Genomic DNA, 22,364 nt, shown 5'->3' with positions numbered 1-22,364 from the left:
GACGGGGTTGGTGAGGCAGCAGGCAGCAGTGGTGGCGCGCAGATACCCCCGCGGTAGGCGTTCCAGGGGCCCCATACTTTCACCCATGCCCCAGGCTTACCCCTCGCCACATACACCACCTTTTCTCGGAACATGCACCAATCCATGTGTTCTTTCCAGGCCGACACCGCCGGGGGCCTCTGGGAGCCCCACAGTTGAGCAATGTCACGCTTAGCAATCATATATCCCAGAGTCACCCATCGCGTCTGCGGAACCGAGTAGTCAGTTGGTTCCCACACATTCAGCAGGCATCTCCTCGCTTCAGGCAGCAGCGCGACATGCGTAACCACTCGCAGGACCTCATGCACACCACGCCAGAATCGCTCCACCTTCGGGCATTCCCACAAAATATGCAAAAAAGTAGCCAAAGCACCACACCCACGCTTACACAACCCATCCTCAGCATAGCCCATACGCAGAAGCCTTGGCCCCGTCATGTAAACCCGGTGGAGTATCTTAAGCTGGACGAAGCGAAGGCGAGCCGGTATGGCCACCTCCTTCGGAGAGGCCACTGCGGAAATCCAGTCCTCGTCGTCCAACTCCAGCCCATCGGCAACCCAAGCCTCGCGGAGGCCAGTCAGCAAGCCCGAGCGGTCATTAATCAATTTTTTGTAAATAAGGGAGATCGTGCTGTCCGGAACGTGGCCGTCCAGCACCCTATCCTCCAGGGGGGAAGACTCCGGGATGGAGGCGACGTCTGGGAAGACGGAGCCCAGTGCGTGACGGACCTGCAAGTACCGAAAGTATTCACTGCCCTGCAGCTGAAAATCCGTCTGCAGCGTCTCGAATGTTTTAAATCCCCCCCTCGTCCAGAGATCCCCCACTTTACTGATGCCTATCGTGTCCCACTTCTCGAAGCCCTTCGAGGTCCACAGGGAGCCCAATCTCTCAGACGCGTACAACGGTGATGCCCGGGTCAAACGGTCCTTCCACCCCATAGCTGCGTTAGCCGCGTGCCATACTCGCACCATGACACGCGTAGGTCCCGTTAGGCGGGGGCCGGGCGCGCCAGAGTAGAGCGCTCGATTATAGTCGCCACCAGGCAGGAGCATCTTGTCCATTTCAAATGCCGGGTTTAAGGCGGGCCCGTAAAGGCCATGGTTAATTGCAGCTAACTGGGAGGCCCAGTAATACCGTTTAATATCCGGGAGGGCAATCCCCCCGTCGTACCATGGGAGCGTCAACTTCGCCAGGGCAATACGCGGCCTCCCGTCCCAGAACAGGCGGCGCTGTAGACTCTCCACCTCACGGAAGTAGCGCGCTGGGACTAAATCCATAGTGTTCTGGAGAGCGTACAGGAAGCGTGGCAACGACATCATCTTAAACAATGCCGCCCGGCCGAGCGGCGAAAGCGGCAGGCGCCGCCAGCGCGCGACGTCCTCCTTCAAGCGCTGGAGGGGGGGAAGCAAATTCCGCTCATAGCGGGCCTTCGGGTCCAGAGTAATATAAACACCCAGGTACCGAAACCCCTGAGAGGCAATCTGGATCGGACAGCCCCGCGGGAGGACGGGAGCCTCCCCGGAAAGCACATACACACATGATTTAGCCCAGTTGATGACAAGGCCTGAGTTGCGGCCGAATGAGCGCAAAACATCAACCAGGACAATCAGTGATTTACGCGGGGAGGCTAGGTACAAAAGGATATCGTCAGCGTATAGGGACACGCGGTCCTCATACTCGGGGGTCCAACGGAGACCACGGATGGAAGGGTGCCACCGCAGCCACTCCGCCAGGGGCTCCAAGGCCAGCGCGAACAGGAGCGGCGACAAGTGGCAGCCCTGTCGCGTGCCCCGTCCCAGCTCGAATGGGACCGATACTCTTCCATTCACCACCACCTGCGCCAAAGGGCCCGAATACAACAATTTGACCCAGCTGATGAACCCCGGGCCAAATCCAAACTTCGCCAGCATCGCCCAAATGTATGGCCACTCGAGCGTGTCAAACGCCATGGTGGCGTCTAAGGACGCCAATACGGCCGGCTCCCGCACAAACGGGACACGCGCGAGCACCCCGTGCAAGCGCCGCAGATTGAGGGCCGTGTTGCGATGGGGAATAAAGCCGGACTGGTCTTGGTGGACCAGATCGCCCACCACGCCGACCAGCCGGTTGGCTAGCACCTTGGCGAGGATTTTGGGCTCCGCATTCAAGAGCGAGATGGGCCGATAGGATGTAACCCGGTCCCGGGGTCTCCCTTCCTTGTGGATCACCACGATTGTAGCCAGACGCTGGTCCGGCGGGAGGGAGCCCAGCGAGTGGGCCGCCAGGAACATCGCGCGGAGATGGGGTGCCAGTACATCCGGTCGCAGCTTATACAACTCAATAGGGATGCCGTTCGGGCCCATGGCCTTGCCGGATGCGACCGAGCGTATGGCGAGGGCAATTTCGTCGGAGGTGGGAGCGGCATCTAACGACACCCTGTCCTCCACCGAAAGGGAAGGCAGCGCGATATCCCTAAGCAGGGCATGGGAATCCTCCTCCGAGCAGGGAGAAACCGGGGAATACACATCGCGGAAATAATCCGCGAAACAAGAGACAATGTCTTCTGGCTCGGTGACATGCACACCATCCATCCTCTCAATCAGCGGGACCACACGACTCGCTCTCTCCTTCTTATCCAACCACGCAAGCAGTTTACCAGCCTTATCACCCACATCATACAGTCGCCCCTGTTGCTCTCTACTGAGGCCCCTGGCCGCCTCCGTGACGAGGGCCCTGTAGGCCGCCTGCTTAAGTTGTAGGACATGTAGTGCAGCATCCGTCACCCCATCCTCTAGATCACCCTCCAATTCAGCAATTTCGGCCTCCACCCGGGTCACCTCCTCCTGCTCGCGCCTCCGGGCATGGGAGATAAAGGAGAGGGCCTCCCCTCTAAGAACTGTCTTGAAGGCTTCCCACAGGGAGATAGCCGAAGGGACGGACCCACATTCTCATCAAAATACCGCTGCAAGGATTTAATCAAATCAGCGCGAATGGTGGGGTCGCGCAGGTACCAGGCGTTGATTGGAGCTACCCTGCCCTCCCCCCTCGGGAAGACATCAAAGTGCAACAGGAGCGGGGAGTGATCTGAAATACCCCGCGCCAAATGGCGCACCTCTCCTACCCTCCCCACATAGGCCGCAGGGACAAGGACATAATCAAGCCGAGAGAGGCTACCATGGGCATCCGAGTGGAAAGTGTATTGCAGCTGCGTGGGATGTTTTAAGCGCCAGCAGTCCACCAATCCCAGTGTATCTAGAAAGCCGGACAGCCACGCCTGCGCCCGGGGGAGGTCCCTAGGGGGGTGGCGATCCACGGTCCCAGAAACCACCGCATTGAAGTCCCCCCCAACCACCAGAAGCCCCCCCGGAAGGTCAAGAAGGAGGCGCCCCAGGTCTGCAAAAGTGGTAGACTGTAACCCCGGTGGGACGTACACTGATACAAAGACAACTACTTTGCCCTCCATTCTCCCCACTAAGACAGTGTAGCGTCCCCTCTCATCATGGCGCACCTCGTCTATTTCCAACGGGAGCGAGTTCTTCACCATGATGCCCACCCCCCGTGAGCCCGACGTGAAGCCCGAGTGGGCCACCAAACGATAGCCACGCCGATTCATGGCACAAAAGGAATTACCAATAAGGTGTGTCTCCTGCAGAAAGACCACATCTGGCGAAATTCGTTTCAGATACTGCAGGACCACACCTCGCTTGATCCTATCCCCCAGTCCATTAACGTTCCAAGACAATAAAGTCAGGTCCCTACCCCCCATCACATACAGAAGCCATCATTCGTCCCCCTGAGAGCACCTTAAAAACACCAATACAATAAAGGGTTTGCCTTGCGGTAAAAACAAACAACACCCCACCCCAACCCACCCATCCCAACAGAACTCCCCCCTCCCTGCACCCCTGCATGAGCCCAAACAGCCCCCCCAAAGTGCAGTGTGCCTGTCGCCCCATAAATGATTAAACTAACTAGTCCCCCAGAGGAGGAGGGAGAGCCCCCAGGAGACCCCGTACTACCTCCACAGGAGGGGAACTTACACGAACAGTCAAAAGTGACGATAATGTTGTCCAGAGCGAGGCCTACTATTAGTCCCTCAGTCCTGATCCGGCGAGCCCTCCCCTCCAACCGCGCCCCCCCCACCCCCCCGGCGCCGATCCCCGGGCAAAGAGTCCAACCAGTCCCCGGCCGCTTCGGGACGATCAAAAAAGTGCGTGCGGCCATCCACCTCCACCCGCAACTTAGCTGGAAAAAGCATTGCATACTTGAGGTTCAGGTCCCGTAGACGACGTTTAACTCCGAGAAAGCTCAGTCTCTGCTTCTGGACCGCTGGGGTGAAATCAGGATAGAAGTTTACGTCCATATTGTCGAGTCTGACCGGTCCTTGTAGCCGAGAAGTCTGCAGGATAGCGTCTCTGTCCCGAAAGTTGAAAATCCGGGCAATGAGAGGCCTCGGAGGGGCTCCGGCCTTAGGTCTTCCTCCGGGAACCCTGTGGGCACGTTCCACCGCAAAGAATTTACTCAGCCCCCGGGGCTGGAGATGGGTGAGAATCAGGTCCTCCACAAACAGGTCCGCCGCCGCCTCCTCACGTCCCTCCGGCACCCCGACAATGCAGACATTGTTCCTCCGGGCCCGACCCTCGGAATCCTCCAGTCGACGATCCATCAGGGCGCTCGCCTGGCCAAGCTGGCGCACCTCCTTTTGGAGGGCCGCCACGTCCGTTGTGAGGCCCGAGGTGGTGTGGGCCAAAGAATCGACCCGGTCATTGGTCTTGGATAGATCGGCCCTCACCAGGCCAACATCCACGTGGACCGAGTCAATCTTCTGCGCCAGTGTGTCAAAGCGCTGGTCCACCGAGGCCTTCATCTCGGCGATAGCGCCCATGACATCTCGCAGGGTCAGATCCGCGGGCAGAGCAGGAGCATCAGTCGGGCCCTCAGGGGACCTACGCGGCACCTCAGGAGATCCCTTCTGGAGGGTGTAGCGGTCCATGTTGTTGGACTGATGGGCTGCGCCACGGCGGGTCGATTTCACCTTTGCCCGGTCGCCATCTTGCTTTGTGGACATGGTTTCAGTCCCCAAATCGTGCCAATCACCTCGGAAAAGGCCGACAAACCAGTTCACGGGCTCCGGGGGGGGGGGGCAACCACAGGTCCGCAGGACGGATCACAGCCGGCGGGCCGGCAGGGCACCCCAACGAGGCCACACCACCGCACACCGCCCCGCAACCCAACCTCGCCTACGCAGCAAGGAGGGTGCAAAAGCGAAAGTGAAAGTGCGGGGTACGCGAGTCGCCCAGCCCTGCCCGCCGCTGTTGATCACTTTGTCTCCGGATCGCCCCACAACTCCAATCCGGGGGGCCGGCGTGGAGAAGGCCGCAAACCTCACTCGGTGCTCCCGCCGGTGTCCGAGGTCCAATTTGGAAGCGGAAAACGGGTGACACCTCAGCTCGGGCTCACCAACACAGTCCCCTCATCTAGGACAGGATATTGTCAGGATTTATGTAGGAGGTCACGGAGGTCCTCGGGAGCCTCGCACCTACGCGGCCATCTTGGTTGCGCGCTAGGCTCCTCCCCGGAGGGTTTTTAAACACCTGCTTGCCCTGCTAGTGTGGGATCACTTGCCAAAACCTTCGTTGTGAGGAGCCTAGTTCACCAGGAGGTCTGCTGCTGAATTAAAAGTTACCTCCATTCCTCGCCGCACCCGCTTCGTGGGTGCCGCTTCGCTGTGTGGGGACAGAGTCAGCTGAATCCGCCTGACGGAGCGGTGGTCTGTGGCTTCAGGTTGCATCAGGGCTGCGAGCGTTCTACCAGGGACTGCATCTCCCAGGAGTCCCTGCTCGACCGACACCTAACACCTGGTCCGCTCTCCCTCTTGCTCCGCCCACGGCCCCTAAACCCAGCCCTATATAATCGACCCAGCTCTCCGCTGCGTGGGAGCGCGCGGGAGCGCCCGGGGCTAAGCCCGGGCAAAGAGCGGGCCGTTTGAGGCCGTTAGAGAACGGAAGAGACCGGGACCGGGCTACCCCCCTTGGTGTTTGAGCGCTCGATCGATCCGCCCCGCGATATTGGGGACAATGATTGCCAGTGAGACTCGTAGCAAAACCACGCTGGCTCCTGGACCGGCCAAAGGTACCTTGGACACATACTTCGCCAAAACTGGCTCCTTGTTAATTGATGAAATTACTGTCCTAGAAAGACGCATCTCACAAGAAATAGAGTGGGTTAGGAGATCATCAATGGGAACGATAGCACAGGCACGGACCCCAGAGAATAGACTTGAATGTATACTTTCAGTCACTGGAGGAATTGGGGAAACTGGGGAATTCACCCCACCCCCTAGTTCGGCCAATGAGGAAGATAACACCCCTGCCACTGATAAAGAAAGCCGTGCAGTACAGGGACAACGGGAGGGAGCTATTTCAAAAAGGAAAAGAGGGGCTCATAATCCAGGGGGACGCAAGGCTAAACTTGCGAAGCACAACCAGGGAGCTGACAACAATACGATGTACCCACAATAAATTGTTCCGTGCAAGACAAACCCCATGAGGCATCTGCTACAAATCCAGATCCGCACCTAACATATCTAGAGAACCCCTGCCCTAGCACAAACACAGAGGAGGACCTAACCTTACATAATATTGGCGCTCTTATGAGGGCTTTATTAAGCCCCTTTGAGGCTCGTCTGATAAAGATTGAGGCAAGATTAGTGACTATAGAAAAAACTACTGTTCAACTAGCTGACACCCTTAAGCCCGGTAATAGGGCAGATATGGGTAGAGGGGGAACCATGACCAAGGAGGCCCCACTTGTACCCCCCCTAGATGGAGCAAATCCACAAGTGAAATCCCCACAATCGCAGCCGGTGGTTACATGTCCGGTGGCCTCACTGTCCACCGAGGGGATACCTTCCATTACTCTGGTAGAGACCAAAAGTACACCCACACAACCTCTCCCCCCGAAAACCAAAAGGCCTAGGCCGGTGCATCTACCCCCAGAGGCGGCCCCTTACACAGTCATCTTAGCAGGGGTGCCAGAGCTTAAGCAGGATTCTAAAGAACCTGCTGCTGCATTAAGAAACAAGGTTGTTAATTGGCTTACCACTAATAGACCTCTCCCGCGAGGAGTATCTGCTGAGGTACTCATGGTAAGAAGGGTTCCATGGCTGGGCAATTCAAGAAAAACCATTAATGGTGATTGTGTGCTGATTAATTTTAGGGACCCTAGGTCAGTTTCTCACATATGCTCCTGGCCGCATTATGACCAAGGCACATCTATCCAGCCGCTATCATTGTCATTCTTTTACCCACCGCAGACTTTCGGGGGTGAGGGGGATGGATGGCAAACTGTTCCTAGGAGGGGTAGGGGACGGGGTGCTAGTGAATGTGGGAATCCTTATTCCCATGGTGTCCAGCAGCCTGTTTATTTTCCGACATTTAACAAGTTTAGTTCGCTGGACATGGTGGATTGACAACACAAGGAGAGTGGAGAGGTGGCCACCAGTTCATCTAAGGGTCCCCAGAGGAGAAATGATACCCCAGTTGGTCTAACGTCAAACTCCCCCAAGGTAGCCCAGTCTGAGGCGCTTAGTGTTGTTAAGGACCCTGAGTCATGGGCAATAGTCCCTCCACCTGGTATTAACGTTCCTATAGCTGATAGGGAGGAACCCCGACAAAACATCAGCTCTATGGCCACCCTGGGCGAAAATACCCCCATAGTTCCTTATGAAACAAGCAGCCCTCCACATCTAAAGATACTGTCTTGGAACGTGGCCGGTCTGGGGAACAAGCTGGATTCCCCAGAATGGGCCTCTTTTGTGGAGGGTAATGATATCTGTATGTTCCAAGAAACCTGGGCGAGAGAGGAGTACTCTCGCCCAGGTTTCGCAGCATTCTCAGTGGCAGCTAGGTGGGGGGGTCGTGGGCGGCCATCGGGAGGCCTTATCATTTGGGTGGCAACTGATCTGGGGTGCTCTGCTACACGAATTCTCACCCATTCAGAGGACATCCTCGGCGTGATACTGGAATGGTCAAATTCTTCCAGGCTCGCCCTGGTCAATGTCTATTCAAGGCCGGTTAATATCACCCAAGAATCGAGGACGATGGATGAACTCTCAGCCTTTCTCGATAGCATTTCCCCAGACATACCCTTCGTGGTGGGGGGAGATCTGAATTCACAATTTGAGCCTCTATCGGGCTTAGTGGATGGACCCTCTCGAGACGAGGACGCCATTTGGTTGGTTCCTCCCATATATGCTATCCCACCTAGAGCTTGGACCCCCCTTGCGGTCCAGGTCACTACCCTAACACTTAAGCATGGTTTGCGGGCCTGTAATGGCCGTGTAAACTCTGATATCCCTCCAAAGTGGACGTATAATAAACAGGGAAGGGAATCAAGAATAGACTATATCTTGGTCCAACTCTCCCAGTGGTCGCTAATCATTGACTTTAAGGTAATTACAAGGGAGGATAGCGACCACAATGCGCTCCAGTTACAATATAAGATCCCGGGTTTAGTGGGTAGAAAGGTCATGGTAGGTTCTGCGTCCACGGGGTTGGTCCTTACGTCTAACAGAAGGAGAATTAGATGGGAAAAGCTTGCCACTAATCAAGGGAAAGTCGCAGAATTATACTCCAGGGTAATCCCCATTTTGGAGGTAGTGTGTACTCTAAATGGAAACTCTACCCCCAAAGACACCTATGAATTATTGCGTTTGGCGCACGATGACTTGATAAAGTCTCTGGCTGAAGTCCTCTTCTGTCCACCCAAGAAGGGGGGGGGGGGCACTTATCGCCAGACTTGGTATAATGCTGCTTGCCGCAAGGCGAAATCAGACCTTTTATTCGCCATTAGGGAAGGCAATAGCCGAGCTGAGATCAAGGCTAGGAGGAGGGAGTATAAGCGATTGATTTTTAACGCTAAGATTGAGTGGGATCAGGAGAAGTGGGAGCACCTTACTAAATCACTAGCCAATAGGGACTCCCGCAAATTCTGGAGAATTGTAAATACTGGCTCAGAAGATCTTCCATCGGCTATAGAACCTAACATCTCAGCTGAAGCCTGGAAGGAGCATTTCTGGTCCCTTTATAGGTTGGAGGCTGGGGTCCCCGGTGAATTACCACCCACTGTATCATCATGTCACTCTGGAGACCATGTTACGGAGATTGAAATTAGAGCAGCAATTTCTGCCTTACCCCTTGGCAAGGCTCCGGGTTTGGATGGTTTCCCCGGGGATCTCTTTAAACAGAAACCAGATGTTTGGGCACCATATCTATTGTCCATGTTTAATGCTATTCTGGGGGGCATGGAGGTGCCTAGTACTTGGCTGGGCGCAGAGATTGTGCCGGTCTTTAAAAAGGGGTCACCTCTGCTCCCAGCCAACTACAGGCCTATCAGCCTTATAGATGTCTCCCAGAAGTTGTTTGGTAGGCTGATTCTTCATCGCCTCCAAACTTGGATTGATGACTTCCATCCTTAGCCCCTATCAGGCAGGATTTAGGAAGGGGGTTTCGACTACGGACCAGGTGTTCCGCTTAAAACCTTATTTACTGGAAGACCGCAATAATCGAGGGTGGCAGCTTGTACACGGTTTTTGTGGACCTGCGTGCTGCCTTCGACTTAGTCCCAAGAGCAAGACTCTGGTCCGTCTTGGCGGACCTGGCCATACCGCAAGATATCCTTTCCATTTTGATAAGACTGCACATGGGAAATTTTGCACGTGTGAGGTGCGGCCGGAATGGGGTACTTATGGATAGATTTCCGGTTGACAGGGGGGTAAGACAGGGCTGTGTCCTTGCCCCGACCCTGTTTTGCCTCTTTGTCAACGGGGTTATCGACCACCTGCTGAGGGTGACCGACTCCGATGCACCTAAACTCAATGGCAGCAGGGTGCCCGCTATTATGTTTGCGGATGACACCCTGCTGCTGTCTAAGTCCCCCATGGGAATTCAACGAATTTTAGATGGATTTTCGACCTTTTGTACTGAGCGGGGTCTAGAGATCAATGCAATGAAGACGAAATACATGATTCTCAATCCCCCAAATTCCACCCGGCCTAATCCCATCATAGGCACTCAGAAGTTGGAGAGAGTATGTACATTTGAGTATTTGGGAGTCACCATTATTCAAACAATGTCCTGGGATACCCATCGTAACAAGGCCAATCTGAGACTTGTTCAATTAACTGGAGGTATCTGTAGGTTGAGGAATACTTCGTCCTTTAAACCTTTGACTCCAGCCCTACAAATTTATAAAATGCAAGCGCGTGGGGCAGTAGTATACGGTGGGGAACTATGGGGCCACACCTCTACACAGAATTTACTAGTCACTGAAAACAATTTTATTAGGCAGTTGGCAGCCCTTCCAACAAGTACACCTCTTTTGCCGTTGAGGTTGGACCTGGGATTGAGACCCATTAGTGAAGAGCTGGCACTCAAACCGTTGACTTTCTGGCGTCGATTGTGGGCTAGGCCAGAACTTGCAACATATAGGTCTGAACTACAAGAGATTTTAACTCTGCCAAAAGCCGCTCTTATCCCATGGTTATCCTACGTGAAAAAGACATGTGAGAATCTGGGACGGCCGGAGCTCTGGCTAAACCCAGGGAGCGCGTGTTGTAGGATCCCTAGGAAACTCCTGGTAAAGGAATTTTATGAATATAAATTATCAAAACTTATAGGGGCTACAAAGGAGGGGTCTCTTACTAACGTATTTATTAAAATGAAAGATGTGTACCACCAAGAGAGTGTTCTTAACAATATCAGCCCGGTCTGAACCAGAAAATTGTTCCTTCAGTGGAGACATAGCTCACTTCCACTTGGGTCATTTACGAAGCAGTGGTCCAATCCCCCCTCATCAGAGCAATGCTCACTATGCACCCAAACCCGGGAGGATGACCTACATATGATCTTTTTCTGCAAAGCATACTGTAGACCCAGAAATTATTGGCTTGTTCCCCTTCTTAAGAACCTGGGTCTTAGGCATTATCTACATGCATACAGAGTGTTAAAAACAGATCTTTCGCCCCCGGTTGTGTTTGCGGTAGCTAAATTTTTAAGTGCAATGTGGCACATTCGAGCAAGACATATAAAGCAGGTTGAGGCTGGGGATAATAGAACTATTGAATGAATTGTATTTTGCACTACGTTGTTATTTATGCTCCTTCTCAAAATGTCATGTGCTTTTATTCGAATGTTAACTTTATTTTAAATGCTTTTATTGTTGTATAACTTTTATGATCTAAAATGGTCGAAATAAAGATTATAAAGAAAAGAAAGCATCCCAACTGATACAAGAAGGACAGTCAACCAGGCCCTCGTCAGCAGCAGACTCGACTAGAGAAACGCCCTCTACGTGGGAGCTCCGACCAAGCTCATCAAACGACTGCAACGCATCCAAAACGCCTCAGCACGACTGGTCCTCAACGTACCACGACACGGCCACATCACCTCGAACCTGAGAAACCTGCACTGGCTCCCCATCAACAAGAGGATAACCTTCAAGCTCCTCATCCACGCACACAAAGCTCTCCACAAAACCGGCCCAGCATACCTCAACAGACGACTCGGCTTCTACACCCGCACCCACCAGCTCCACTCCACAGGCCTCGCCCTCGCCACAGTCCTCCGCATCGGAAGAACGACTGCCGGCGGCAGATCTTTCTCCCACCTCGCCGCCAAGACCTGGAACACCCTCCCCATCAACCTACGGCAGACCTAAGATCTACGGGCCTTCAGAAGACTCCTCAAGACCTGGCTCTTCAATCAGTAGCAGCGCCCCCCTCCCCCCAGCGCCTTGAGACCCTCGCGGGTATGTAGTGCGCTTTACAAGTGTCTTGATTGATTGATTGATTGAACTTCTCAAAGTGGTGGAAGACTAAAGACTGATGGAGATGATAGCTGCTGATGAAGCAAGCTGAAGTTTCTAAGTAATGTACGTTTTTTTGCTTAGTTCTGCCAATTCAGATCCTATTCTATTATTATCATACCATCTTTTAAGGTTATAAATCCCAAAGGCACAATGGCTTTATCAGCTATCACAATGTTGTTAAAGACACAGAGATAAAAATGATGCTTTCAGTTTTGTTTATTGGAAGCAGCAACAAATCTTAACAGCCGAGAAGAAACTGATTTCCTAACAAAGACAGGAACAAACAACCAATAGCCACAGATTGTGGCCCATCAATTGTAGTGCATGGCAAGTTTCTTACATTGTAGTTGTGGCTACCACATCCCTCTGTCTGTGATGCAGGAATAACTGATGACTCTATGTAAACCCACTCTACTTACAAATGTTACTCTTCAGGAGAAAGTAATCTGGTATTGCCAACTCCTGATAATAATCCTGTGGTGATTCCATTTGTAATACACGCTCTATGAAAAAGAAATAAATCAGGAAGGAAGTAAAGAAGTGAAGGGATACTATTTGTTTTTTATCTCTTTAATAAATCATAATTCTTACAAAAGTTAGGAACGTTGTGGTTGTATACAAAACCTAGAGGCTCGATTTGTTTTTTATCTCCACTTTGGGATGCTGTATCGAATTAAACCAGGGGTCTACTCAATTCTTAGGTGTAAAGAAAAGAAAATCTAAAAATGCATTTGTCTAAAAAAAAAAATCTAACAGAGACAGAATCGAATTCCACTCTTGCAAGTAGCTTCTCACATGTCCCTTGCACAGCTATGGATTAGGGGTAAATATAGCTTAGCAGTTGCTGATTTTATCAACTCTAACAATCTGCATCTCATCTTTTTGACCGAAAGCTGGCTAAAGGAATCATCACAAACGGTACTAAACCTGCTTTCCCCTGGGAATACTTCATCATACACATGGAGAGAAAGGAAGACATTGGTGGTAGAACCATTAATACAAAAACTCAAACACATTTGAGAGAATAAAAAAAGAAGTTAATTTCCCACTTTCCAATGTCTCTTCGTCTCTCATAATGAAAACAATCATCCCTGCCCCCTCAGACTCCATCTCATCTATCATCCACCCAGAAGGAACACAATCGTTATTAAACAACTCATCAAACACATCAAGGACTCCCTAATAATCTTGAGTAACAACATTTTTCAAGAAGATTTAAATGTGCACTATTGTGATATTAAAGATGCTGCAACAATTCTTCTATCACCATTCCTAATTGATAACAATCTCACCCTAAGCTTTGTTTTCCCCACACACCAGGGGCCATATTAGAGAAGGTGCCCCAGGGCTGAAAAAGAGAAGAAGGTTGAACTTTCCCTTCCTCATCGCCAGAAGTTCCAGCAATGTAAAACCATTTAACTAAAACTATTAACTTGGATCTCCTTCAGAGACTTATACCCAACACAAGTACAAATAACAATTACACTCACCCCATGTCCTCAAGACTAATTCCAGAATGCTTCTCAAGTAAGTTAGCCTTTCTGATTCGATTAGCACATACTTAGTCTAATGAACTGTCCCTGAGTGTTTATAAATAGATTAGGTCTTGCTTTCACTAAAACAAAAGTAGGGGCTGACCCCAGGACCTGAACAATGCTTTCCTGGTCTCAACTCTCCGCTTCCTGGCTCTAGAGAGCTGTGTGGAGACCAAACTTAAACAGTTTGAGGAAATTACCTCACGGGTGAACTCAGTCAGGCTTCTGATCCAACTGCAGCACTGAAACTGCTTTTATAAAAATTGATGATGATGCTTTCCACGTCTCAGACAATGGAACGGGGACTCCTACCTCCTCATTCTTCTTAGCCTGTGAGCAACTTTTGACATGCTTAACTATGCCATTCTCATACAAATTCTCAGAAATTAAAGTGGGAATCCATGGCACAGTCCTCAACTGGTGCACCACCGCTCTGAACAATCGGTGCAAACTCATAAGAAGGATTAGTTCGATCTACAACCCTGTCATGATCCAACAGGCAGTGCTCCAAGGATCCACTCTCTCTCCCACTCCATTCAACCTCTGCATGGAGCCTTTAGCTTCCTCTGACAGGCTTATTAACGCCTAGCATAACTTGTATGCCAGTTGTAGCATCTTCCCAGCCTGGGTACCCACTAATAAACACGCCACACACAGAGTTTAGTATTACATGTCTTTATTCCGCTGCGTGTAATTGCGAACTCAACCTTCTAAAACAAAGTTTCATGGCAATGCGCTCTGACAACTACTTCATAGCTCTACAGAGTCCGTTAGGAGCCAAAAGGGTTCTGCCATTAAATATCGCAGGACACACAACTATATTTGAAGGAAAATCTTATCCCCAGATGGTGTAGAATTATTGGCCAAAGTTCATGGCAACATTCAAAACTGAATGTTAAACCACCACTTAAAACAATCACTTAAAATCGAGTTTTCCTATTATCAGCGCCTGGATCCTCAAAACCAATCCACACTTGGCTGAACACTAAACTGTAACCCTGCAGTCATGTAGTCAGACAAATCTTGCAACATTATATTGGGGGGAAAAACTTTGTCTTTAAGGTTTAGGCTGCTCAACTGCAAATATGACTACTACATGGTATTAAACCTTTTACCCCTCCATCACACAAAAAGCTGTATTTCTGGAAACCCCCTAGATACCTCGCACAAAAATTGACTATCTCAAGTTGACAACACATCCTCCAAGGAGTGCAAAACTCAATGCCATTTTAAGCATGAAAGAAGATTCTCAAGAGACAAGTTCTGCTCTCTGCAATGTTGTGAGTCAGGAAGTAACATTACTGGTTTCCTGCCAAAAGTGTTTTCACTTAATGGAGTCTGCGTGCAGTGGCCACACCGCTGGCATGCCAAAAGCAAGCCTGTCTGTCCTGGTTGAAGGCTCAGTGCCAGGACTCCTGGTTCTCTTCTCACCCAGTTCTGCGCCTTCGCAACTCCACTTCTGCTGTGCCTCCCCACCCAACACTGAAGGTGCATTCTCCTTTGCCACCTGCCATTTCACATGCACTCTCACGCATCCACCTCACTCCCCCAACACACCTCACACACCCAACACACTCAGCATACACGACCACACACACCCGACCCCCACTACATCACACCACTCCCTGTAGTGCACACTCCTCAACACTCTGTCTCTCAATAAAAATGCCACAGAAATTTCGGATAGCTACATAACCGTTCACCGGACCTGCTCTTCCTGACCAAAACCTGGATGACTTCCTCGTCAGCGCCCGTCACAGCAATCACCCCCGGTTACAAGAATGCAAGACAGGACAGCAAAAACAGACCCGGAGGCAGAATGACTATCATCTTCAAATAATCCGTCCACTGCTCTACCACGTTCAAAGGCATCACAAGCAACATTGAGCACTTGACCTTCAAACTCCTCATCACATCCAACTACACCCTGAGCCGCACCCTCGCCTACCAACCGTTCCAGACCACACACCAACTTTGGAACCATTATCGCTGACTTTGTCGCCCCCTGATCCTCAACCCCAGCACCTTCATCCCCATTGGCAACCATAAGTATCACCTGGAGAACCTCACCAATCCCAACACAACCAACCTCCTCAAGGACCTGTCCCACTTCTGACACACCCAGCGAGTGAAAGGCCCCACACATGCTACCGGACACCTTCTGGCCTCCTTCTTCACCAGCTTCAGCAATATCACAGTAGACAAAGCCACACGATTACACCCTCATCAACTTCAGCATACTGATCTCACACTACCACAGAAATGCCATCAACAAATTTTTAATACAGAACTAGAACAAGTTTTCAGCATCATTGTCTTCCAAACTCCCAGAACACCAGCACAACATCGACACAACAACCTCATAATCATAATCATAATCATAATCCCATCATTTGTATAGCGCACTACTCACCCGGTAGGGTCTCAAGGCGCTGGGGGGAGGGGACCGCTACTGCTCGAATAGCCAGGTCTTGAGTTGCTTCCTGAAGGAGAGATGGTCCTGGGTCAGCTGAAGGCGGATGGGGAGGGAGTTCCATGTCTTGGCTGCCAGGTAGGAGAAGGATCTTCCTCTGGCAGTGGCTCTGCGAATGCGTGGTACGGCGGCGAGGGCGAGGCTGGTCGATCGTAGCTGGTGGGTGGGCGTGTAGAGTGTCAGGCAGTTGTTGAGGTACTTGGGGCCCAGGTCGTGGAGAGCCTTGTGTGCGTGGGTGAGGAGTCTGAACGTGATCCTCTTGCTGACGGGGAGTCTTTTCTGTAGTTTGGCTGTGATTCCGGCGTAGAGGGTGTTTCCGTAGTCCAGTCAGCTGGTGACGAGTGCCTGGGTGACCGTCTTCCTGGTTTCGGTGGGGATCCATCGGAAGATCTTACGGAGCATGCGCAGGGTGTTGAAGCACGATGAAGAGACGGCGTTGACTTGTCTGGTCATCGAGAGGGAGGAGTCCAGGATGAAGCCCAGGTTGCGTGCGTGGTCCGTTGGCTTGGGAGTGGTGCCCAGGGCAGGGGGCCACCAGGAGTCGTCCCAGGCGGAGGGGGCTGATCCCAGGATGAGGACTTCCGTCTTGTCTGAGTTCAGTTTCAGGCGGCTGTTCTTCATCCACTCAGCGACGTCTCTCATCCCTTCGTGTAGGCTGGCTCTGGCGGTGGCGGGGTTGTTGGTGAGGGAGAGGATCAGCTGGGTATCGTCAGCGTAGGAGATGATGTTGAGGTTGTGTGGGCGTGCGATGGCTGCGAGAGGACTCATGTAGATGCTGAAGAGTGTCGGGCTGAGTGATGATCCTTGTGGTACGCCGCAGATGACTTCGGTGGCCTCGGATCTGAACGGGGGAGGCGGACTCTCTGGGTTCTGCCAGCGAGGAACGAGATGATCCACTCCTTCTCTTGGATTCCGATGTTGCTGAGGCGCTGTACTAGGGTGCGGTGGCAGACAGTGTTGAACGCCGCAGAGAGGTCCAGGAGGATGAGGGCCGCTGTTTCCCCGTTGTCGAGCAGGGATCTGATGTCATCGGTGGCTGCGATCAGGGCGGTCTTGGTGCTGTGGTTGGCTCGGAAGCCGGACTGCGAGGGGTCGAGGGATCCGTTCGAATCGAGATGCGGGCTGCTACGTTGGGGTCCGTTGCGCTAGTGGGAGGGTTCCGTCTGAGGGAGGTGGTGAGCTGGTCGGCGGTGATCTTGCTCCAGCTCCTGCGGGGAACCTGTTGCGGGTGGTGGTGGGTCTTGGTTCTCCAGAAGCTGAAGTGGACGCAGCTGTGGTCAGTCCAATGGAGTCCGGTGGAGTGGCTGAAGGAGATGTACTTGCTGGAGGAGAAGACTGGGTCAAGCGTGTGGCCAGCGTAGTGGGTGGTGGTGTTGACCAGTTGCTTGAGTCCGAGGTTGGCGAGGTTGTCCAGCAGGGTGGTGGTGTTGCTGTCCCTCCCCGAATCCATCCCCTCCTTCAATGCATGGATCACTGCTTGCTCAGAGACTCTGATTCTTCTCAAAGCCACTAAAACCAGCCCACAAGCATGCTGGTACACAGAAGAGCTCAGGCTCACTGAACACCACTGCAAGAACTTCAACGTAATGGAGGCAAAGCCAGAATAATACCTTGAAGTGCACCTACGAATCCTCTTCAGATTCTACCATCAGCAAGTCAGAGCCACTGCCCTGATACTGAACAACCCAATCATCACAGCCACCAATGCTGTAAACATGCCACAGTACTCCCGTTTTTCAAGATACCTTCAGGTGACCCAAAGACCATAGCTAATTACTGGCCTATCTCCCTGTTAACTTACCTGTCAAAAGTCATAGAAAAGATCATAAACAAAGGCTTAGCAAGCCTACTTTCTGACAACCACATCCTTGACACCACTCTGTCTTGACTCAGGCCCAACCACAGAACAGAGACCCCCATCATCCCCGCCATGAACGACATGCAGATGATCATAGACAGCGGTGAAACAGCGAACCACATACTCTTGGATTTTTCCTGAGCCTTTGACGCTGTCTCCCACCCATTGTTATCCAACAACTGCACGAAGCAGACAACCAAGGTACCATACTTCACTGGATTTGCTTCTTCCTGATAGGCTGCACCCTGTCGGTCAGCCTGACCCCCTTCACCTCGGAGGCCTTTAATGTCGTCTGCGGAGTTCCACAAGAATCCTCACTCAAGCCCACTCTGTTCAACTCTTAAATGAGTTCACTCGCCACTATCATCTCTGCCCATGGAATCAACATCATATCCTATGCTGATGACACCCAGCTCATATTCTCCCGCTCCGATAGACACTAAACACCTGGACCAATTTCTCCTCCTGCATGACCAAAGTCACCAGATGAATGAAAATCATCTGCCTCTAGCTCAACACGGACAAGTTGGAAGGAGTAATCTTTTGCAAAGACACATTACTCTGGGACTCCATCTAGTGGCCTACCAAACTTGGACCCACACCCCTACAGGAAACCCATATAAGGAACATGACAATAGTAATCGGCAGGCAACTCATCTTGAAAGGCCATGTGAAAGCAGTCTCGGTCTCCTGCTTCAGCGCAATCAAGATGCTTATGGTAATCTTCAAATTTAACCATACCAGCAAGAGGTCAGAATAAAACTTTTGTTCCTACGTAGCCAGGTATCTTTAACTCTAGATAAGACCCTCCCACTCTTATACCACTCAACTCTTCATAGTATTTGACTAAAAGTGCTCCCACGTCTCCGTTGGTCGCAGCACAGCCCATTCCGCAGCGGGATGGAAAGAACCTGATGATGAAGCATGCCACCAAGGGAAATCTTGGTGGGTGAAAATTATTTTAAGAAAACTTTCTGTTTTTTAGAGTAGAGTGGAAAGATAGTCCAAACAGCGCAGACAGACTATATTTGTTTGATAAAGTAAACATAGGAGGCAGAGTCCTCTGTTTCCTGACCTCTGTCTCCCCTTTCCTGATTTGTATTGTCAATGTTGAACAACCTTCTGCAAAAACAAACGCTACATTGGCCAGCCCATCATGATGATGTATGCATGCATGTGTCACCTCGCATGTGCACGTATGTGTTGACACTCACCAGCCATTTTTTGGGCTTTTAATTTACAATTCAAAGATGGCAAACATCCATCCAGGACCTGCAAATTAAAATATAACAGTGTATGAAAGTGCATTAGCAAGTTGAGAAACGAACGACCTGGTAGCAAATTGTAGCTGCCGAGCCTTTTAGAAAAGAGGGGTGGAGAAGCAACGGAATGTCAATAGAGCAATAAGGAGCAGCAGGGGAGAAGCACATGAGATCAGGTGTGTTACAAATGAAGATAAGCTGAAGACAGCTGAGTAGGATACGAGAGGGGTGGTGTGTGGGGAAGCCCCTGATGGGCTCAGTGTGCAACACAGAGGACACAGTGATGTGAGCTGGGAGCAGCACACATGCGAGAGAGCAGGAAAACACATGCACTCCCATGGAATGTTGAATGGAAAAGTAAAAAGTAGTTCCTTGAATCTAAGCAGTAGTTTGTGCCGCCAGTGAGAAACAAACACAAGAGGAGGAAGGAAAGCCATTAAATAGGAAGCAAGCAAGAAAATAAGGTTGACAAAAAAGCCAAACAATCATAAGCCATAAGATAACCCAAAGCCCACGATACGCATCGACATTGTACACAATAGGTCTTTCGATAACAGTTAGAGCTGTCTATAGGCGAAACCTAAGGATGATGGGGGCTGGGGGATGAATCTGTTAACAAAATAATGTCCATAACAAACGAAATACTTGAGTCTGCATCTCATTCATAGATAGTAATCAATGACAGGCACAAATAACCAGCTCTTAAAACCATCAAAGCTAAAAACAGGGCAACCATTTAAAAGATCAGCCCTCAGTGTGAGTTAAGTAAAAAGTGTTGCAAAGAAGCCTGCAGGGGCTGGCAAGCAGCAGCATAAAGGAAGCATTTTGTGTCCCAGGTACTCTTAATTGACATCCTTGGGTTCAACAAATTAAAAGTCAACATGTATGTGTTACCTGCGGGCTTCGGTCCCGGGCGGTCGTCTGGTAGTTGGTTCGATGGTTTTTGTGGAGGTGCGTTAACTTTTTCCAGGCTGCAGTCAATGGGTTTCTTTGTCATTTTTGGCTGATCACATACTTGTGCCAAATAGCCCTGTTGAGCGAGCATGGATGATGCATTGTTGTCCTTGGGCTTCTGTAAAAACAGTTATAAATTATCGGATTCCTTTAGTAACATTGATAATTACTTACAAAAATCTGCTACTGTTAATTAAATTGGGAAGCAATTTAGAAGTGTGGTATCCAAGTGTGTAAAGGACAAGCAGGATTTCTTTGGGCATTCTTTTTTTTAAATATTTTTTTTTTATTAGCAAATAAAACCAAGGCCACAAAATGGTCAGTACTTAAACAGTAGAGTCATTACAACACCGGTAACATACAGTGACAGTGTGGGTCAAAATGTCATTTGAATTTACTCTAAAAGCATAATAAGTTCAGTCGATAGTCTCCAAGCTGGACCGGCGGGCCTGCGTAGGCTCACAGATGTCACCTCTATATTCGTTCCAATTTGACCATACCTCCCCCCACTTTCGGGGGCACCCTCACGCCGTATACACAGTCTTCTCCTGCAGCATACACCAATCCATGTCTTTTTGCCATTCGGCCAATTTCGGCGGAGCGGATGCACCCCAGAGGCGGGCGATGTTTCTTTTTGCCACCATTTGCCCAAGTGTGACCCAGAGTTTCCCTTTTGCAGGTAAGTCTGTGGGTTCCAAGATGTTCAAGAGGCATCTCTTAGCCTCTGGTCGTATGTCTACCTCCCATACCTCCCGCATGCAAGACACCACTCGCCTCCAGTACCTCCGCACACTCGGGCAGTCCCACAGTATATGGAAGAAAGAGCCAGTCTCACCGCAGTCTTTGGGCATTCTTTGTAGTCAGTCTAGCTTCAAGGTGATAGCGAATACCTCAACACATATACATGTAATTTACACATAAAACATATATAATGTAAGAGGCACTATCCACTATGTATCTTAAATGCAATAATCAGCAATAATCTAATATAGTTAATGAGAATGGACTGAAGTGCCTTTTTAATATATATTTAAAACTATTGCGAGAGGCAAGGGCATCAATTTGTGGAAGTTATTAATCGAGAAATGTGTTACGTTGTACAGCCTTAGTCGGTCTCCTCTCAGAAATAAAAATGTTGGGATCTGCTGCAGGGAGTGATATCTTTGGCTGTTGAATCTGAAAACAATTAGACAGATAGCGTAGACGCAAGTCCAGGGCAGAGTTCCAGGCAACAAAACCACTCTTTTTGTTTACATGTCTCTTTTTTAGCCATTATTGGTCAGCCGGGTCGACTCTCTGGACCTATAGTGATGTATTCAAATGAATGCACTGCATGCAGCTGTACTTTGGACAGTTCGAAATTCGACATCAGGCAATAACTTAAAATGAAGTAGACTGCCTTGAAATACCAGCTAAATACATTAATCAATAGAATGCGGTAGACAAAAGTCAGGATAGGACCACATTTATAAAGATTAAAAAGTGGGTAACTTGCTGCCTAGAATAACACTGACATTTGTGACTCAGCTGTAATGTCAGAGTAAAAAAGGTATCTATGTTGAGTAAAGTTACATGGCTCTAAACAGAGTTAGGGGCTGATTAACAGATGGGACTATGGATTTTACTCCGTCAGAGCGACGGAGTGACAGAAATCCAAATTTAGTGATGTCTGCAGCCTCAGCTGACCTCTCTTACATTGGGGGGTCCCCCATCACAAAGGCTCCTGTCAATGCATTGAAAGTGTGCCGGGCCACTCCATCTACATGAAGGGGCTGCCCGGCACACTTTCAATATTCTTTTTTAATTTTCAAAAACAAAATCCGATAGCCGGATTTTCTTGTTTTCAATAAAAATAAATGCAATGACCCCCTCGCCAAGGGAGTTTTCTCCGATGGCGAGGAGGGTAATTAAATTGTTTTTAGTTTCACTCACTTCCACATTTTCGTTTTGTGTGAAGTAAAAACTGGTCGTTTGTCCAATCACTCTACATAAGGCGGGTGGACAAAGTGCCAAAACTCCAACAGGTCTTACTCTGTTGGGCCATCAGAGGAGTATGTCAGCGGTGGAAACAGAGTGGCCTCCATCCCTGACATACTCAAGTTCCACCCGATACCTAAGTGAGGTGGCGAAACGTCTGTTTGGCAGAGAGGGTACGCCGTTGTCATTGAGATGGAGTACCCTCTCTCCCAAACTCTAAACCAGGCTCTTAGAGAGGGCTTTGGGTCAGTGCCTTGCTCATGATAGGATAGCATTGTTGTCTGTCTCAGTTATCTGCTTTGATTGGCTTGCCTCCCTATTATTTTGAGTGCCCCACCCAGTGAATTTCTGTTTGACAGTATTCCAATGAGATGAGTTGCATCTTCCCACTATATGCTTGCACAGACTCTTTTTTAATT

The 22,364-nt window shown here is 50.3% G+C and overlaps 1 protein-coding gene across 7 annotated transcripts in view; it reads right to left on the bottom strand.

Moving 5' to 3' along the window:
* Positions 1 to 22,364, bottom strand: part of LOC146863857 (uncharacterized) — a 285,832-nt gene that overhangs the window by 241,238 nt on the left and 22,230 nt on the right. For all 7 annotated transcript variants that reach the window (XM_085640683.1, XM_085640684.1, XM_085640687.1 and 4 more), the window contains exon 2: positions 19,909 to 20,086. In XM_085640683.1, the coding sequence (XP_085496809.1) occupies positions 19,909 to 20,086 (178 nt within the window). The remainder of the gene's footprint in view (positions 1 to 19,908; positions 20,087 to 22,364) is intronic.

Source organism: Triturus cristatus, chromosome 2_1 (genome assembly GCF_964204655.1).
Source record: "Triturus cristatus chromosome 2_1, aTriCri1.1, whole genome shotgun sequence".
NCBI lineage: Eukaryota > Metazoa > Chordata > Amphibia > Caudata > Salamandridae > Triturus > Triturus cristatus.
The sequence above is the reverse complement of the archived record's forward strand: the minus strand, read 5'-3'. Positions and strand labels throughout refer to the sequence as shown.